The following is a 4,196-nucleotide window of genomic DNA, read 5'->3' on the forward strand; positions in this document are numbered from 1 at the left end:
TTAAGTAATTCTAAACATAATGTTAACTGGAGGAAATGTATTCTGGTGAAAAAAACATATGACTTAGAACTCACAGGTGTCAGCTGAATTATCAGGCTGTACTGAAACTCATTTTCCTGCTTTTCATGAGACATGCAATTTCCAAAGAAGTGATTGTGTATTGAGAATTGTAAATAAAAGCGTTGAGAAAAACATTTCACCAGAAGTGAAAATACCACTCAAAATAACTTTTTTTCCCAAATACTTTTATTTTATCTTGAACAGAAAATTTTGCAAACCATCAATTACTGAGAATGGGGGGCAAACCCTAGCATGTAACAGAGGAGGCTTTGGTTATAAGTGCCATTTCTACAGCGGAGTTAAGCTACTGTAAACCAAACATCTTGTAGTAAGGTAAAAATATCCAGCCAAGTTTTTAAGAATAACAGCAACACTGAAAACATTTACATATAAACAACAGAGAAATATTTTCTAAACTTTTAACAGTCACTTTGCTACAATCCAAAGGGTTTAGTTCACATATCTATACACACAGACAGACACTAAAGCTCTTGTGAACTAACCACTTGTCCACAGGACCTGCCTAGACAGTTTGTCATCAATGCAAAAGGTTTTTTTTATATAAATAAGTCAATTAAACTTCACAGAGACTAAAAGAAATAATATAAAATCCCAACTGTAAATAAATCTGTACATTATGGTCAGTCTTATTTCGCTGAACTGTTGCGCAACTTTAAAGTGTCTGTGTATAAAAGGACGGCAAGAGCAGCGTTAGCTGGAATGGAAACTTGAAGACTCAGACTCTGTAGAAACAGAAGAATGTCCCCCACGTTTGCTTTTTGAGAGGATCTTGAGGCTGGATCCTCTGCTAACTGATGTCAAGGCATTCTGAGCTGATGTTTTGAATTTGGCACCCAGGAAGGCGTACAGGATTGGATTCAGGCAGCAGTGGAAGAACGCCAGGGCTTCCGTAATGGAGATCCATTTGTGCACTATGGTCTCCAAGCTGCAGCGATGGCGGATGACTCCCAGCAGGATGAAGGTGTCGATGCTGATGCCAATGTAATATGGCAGCCAGCAGGCAAAGAAGGCGAGGATGAGGATCACCGTGGTCTTCAAGGCTTTGCGCTTCTGGTGGCCCTTGGAGTGTGACAGCTTGGATATGATGATACAGTAGCAAGTCAGAATGATGAGACCGGGCAAGACCAGCCCTACCAGGATGTGCTGAAACCTGAAGGAGATCAGCCAGTTATCGTTAGGGTACATGCGATCACACAGGTACTTCCCCTCCACTTCCGTGGTGCTGGCGAAGATGATGTCGGGCACCGTGAGGAGCACAGCTGGCAGCCACACGCCCACGTACACCACCTTCTCAGCCAGCAGCTTCCGCGGGCGCTGGCTGTTGGTGGCGTGGACTATGGCCAGGTAACGGTCGAGACTTATGAAGGCCAAGATCAGGACGCTGCTGTAGAGGTTGACTGTGTAAATGACGTGAACCGCCTTGCACAGGACATTCCCAAAGTACCAGCTTATGGCCGCATCCACGGACCAGAACGGCAAGGTGATGACGAAAAGGAGGTCGGCCACAGAGAGGTGCAGCCTGTACTTATCAGTCATGCTTCTTTGTTTCTTCTGGTAGCCCATAACAATAATAACCAATCCATTGCCGATTATTCCCGTTAGGAAGATGATGGAGTAGATGGTTGGCAAGAAGATCCTGTTGAAATCGGCATTCTCATGCTGGAAGCACGGCTCTTTATAGTCTCCATAGTCACCGGAACCAACCTCATCCGTGCCATTATCAGAAAATTCGATGAATAACCCAGATGACAGCTAAAAAAAAAATAAAAACAAATAAATTAGATGTTAGCCCCTCTGCAAAAACTTACTCTGTGTGGCAGTGTGTGTGGAGGACAGTGTGTGGAGAACGGTCCCCACTGTCACAAATGGGCAAACCTTTTGAAAACCAGATGGGAAAATACAATGTTCAAGTATATATATAAAATACACAGCAAATAAGAACACGTTAAGAAACTTCCTTTGTCTTTCTCTGAGGACTAAGGTCTTACTAAGGGGCAAGGCGCAAAAGGGAAAAGAAAGGGAATGGCTGCTCCCAGAAATCTCGCTGGTTCTGGACACCTCAGTGCTTTGATCAGATACACACCACAAATGGGAGAGCCCAGAAGGGCTGAATGCAAGAGGTTTGTCCACACAGAACATGACCTATCACATTTAACTCTTACAATAGAGAGCTATAAAAAAAAATCACTTGGAAATGCTGCTGCTCCATAGTGCCTTCTCATTAAGGGGATGAGGTCAAGGAGAAATAGAGAAGGTACCCTCGGCTGATGTAATAAAGGATAAATAATAGCAAGAATTCCCTGCTGAGAAGCAAATGACAGCTCCACACACACAGACAAGAAAAAAAACCCCAAAGCCCATAAAGAAGAGAAAGAGCGAGGTGACCTTAATCAGGGGAACTCAAACCCCATAGAGGGTCACCACGTTCCCTCCCTTTGTTCCCCACCCTCTGCGGTCGCGGGGCAGGGGGTGAGCGCGGCGGGCTCACCAGACGGATCCACTGAGCACAGCGGTGGAAAAAGGAAGCGAAATTCTGGGGAGGGCATGAAAGCGCATCAGGAAACCACCAACGGTTTTGGCCACCGCGCCGAAAAGCAACGCTGGCGGGCGAGTGCCATCTGGCTCTGTGCAATTCCTCAGCTCCTCAGATTTTCCTTGTCATACCCCGTGTCCCGCGGGCCCCCGACCCCCGCGCAGGGCGCGCCCGCGGGTCCCGCAGCGCTTCGCACGCAGAGGCACCGGCCCCGCGCGGGCATTGACCGAGGACCTAAAGTTGGAACTTGCCGGAGGTCTCCGCTTCGCTCCTAACTGCTCTCAAAACCCCGTGTCAGAGGGGCTGCCTCCGAAATATGGGGACACCGCCGCGTTCGGGCGGCGGGGGCCGGGCCGGGAGGTCCGGGCGCTGCCGCGCTCCCGGTGCCGCCGGCAGCCCGCGGACAGGACGGGCACCGGGCCAAAGGGATGCCCTTCCCAGGAGTCACATCGCTCCAAACTTCCTCGCCTGTTCTCCCCCTCATCGTTCCCGTGGCTGAACGCTCTGCCGGCGTTTTCCAGCCCGCAAAAGCGCCACATGTCACTTGACCCGCCGGCCGGGCAGCAGAGCCCGCGGGCAGGAGAAGGTCCGGCCGTGGCCGCAGCGGTGCCAAGGTCCGAAGCGCTGCGGGCAGAGGCAGCAGCTGCCGGGGCTCAGGGTCGAGCCCCGCTCGCCTGCGCCCCGCAGACCCCTCCGTTGTCCCGACCCCGCCACCCGCAGCCTCCGCCGAGGGCAGCTTTGTTTGCAAACAGCGCGCACATGGGCACTTACATCCAGGCTGTCGAGGCTGCTGTCCATGCTCTGAGCCATCGGCGGCTCCGGGCTCTCGGGCTGTTGCCGCCGCGCCTCTCGCAGTGACACCACTCGCCGCTGCTCCAAACACGCCCCGGCTCTTCTGGCGGGACGCGGCTCTTATAAGTTGCGGGGCTGCCCCCCCGCCCCCGGGGCAGCCCCGTCTGGCTCCTCCCCGGCGGGTGCCGCCCGGACTTCGGGCGGGCGCCTGGGGCCGCTCTTTGTCTGCGCCCCGGGCATGGGAACTGCACTTGCCCGGCGCGCCCGCGGGGGCCACGCACCTCGCGGGGACATTTGCCACCCTCTGATTGATGTGTTCATACAAGCGGGCTTTTGAATTTCCCCTCAAGAGCATTCTTTGAAGTGTGTTGTCGGGCCCCGTGTTGCCATGGGTACTCCAGGCGGGCTCCCGGGGAAGTCACTACTCCAGGAATCGTGGTGGAGGAGGAAGAGGAGAGTAAAAATAGGCAACTCTGTCCTCAAAGTTGTCGCTTCCCCGCGCTGAAGAGAGAGTGTACTGAGAGAGGCAGGAAGAAAGGGATGGTCCCTAGTGAGGGATCTGAGGGATCAGAGTTCTGCAAACCTTTGAGGGGTTCTGCAAGGTGAGTGGTCTGCAGGTTGCCTACTGAACTCTGGCACCTGTGGTTTTGGGTGAGAAGTCTGATGATGATCTGTTTCCGGTAGTTGGATGATGTAAAAACAACGACAATAACAACCACAAGATAAAAACGTGAAATTAAATCAGCACTCATATAGAATTAAAATAGCAGTCATATAACATAGGTTTGCA

The 4,196-nt window shown here is 51.6% G+C and overlaps 1 protein-coding gene across 1 annotated transcript; it reads right to left on the minus strand.

The window, feature by feature from the left end:
- Nucleotides 1-236: 236 nt before the first annotated feature.
- Nucleotides 237-3,519, minus strand: CXCR4 (C-X-C motif chemokine receptor 4). The gene is made up of 2 exons (XM_064661602.1): nt 3,386-3,519; nt 237-1,833 (listed from the first exon to the last, which is right to left on the minus strand). The coding sequence occupies exons 1-2, from the start codon at nt 3,422-3,424 to the stop codon at nt 772-774; spliced, it is 1,101 nt and encodes a 366-aa protein (XP_064517672.1). The 5' UTR covers nt 3,425-3,519; the 3' UTR covers nt 237-771.
- Nucleotides 3,520-4,196: the final 677 nt, after the last annotated feature.

Source organism: Pseudopipra pipra, chromosome 7 (assembly GCF_036250125.1).
Source record: "Pseudopipra pipra isolate bDixPip1 chromosome 7, bDixPip1.hap1, whole genome shotgun sequence".
In the NCBI taxonomy this organism is placed as follows: Eukaryota; Metazoa; Chordata; class Aves; order Passeriformes; family Pipridae; genus Pseudopipra; species Pseudopipra pipra.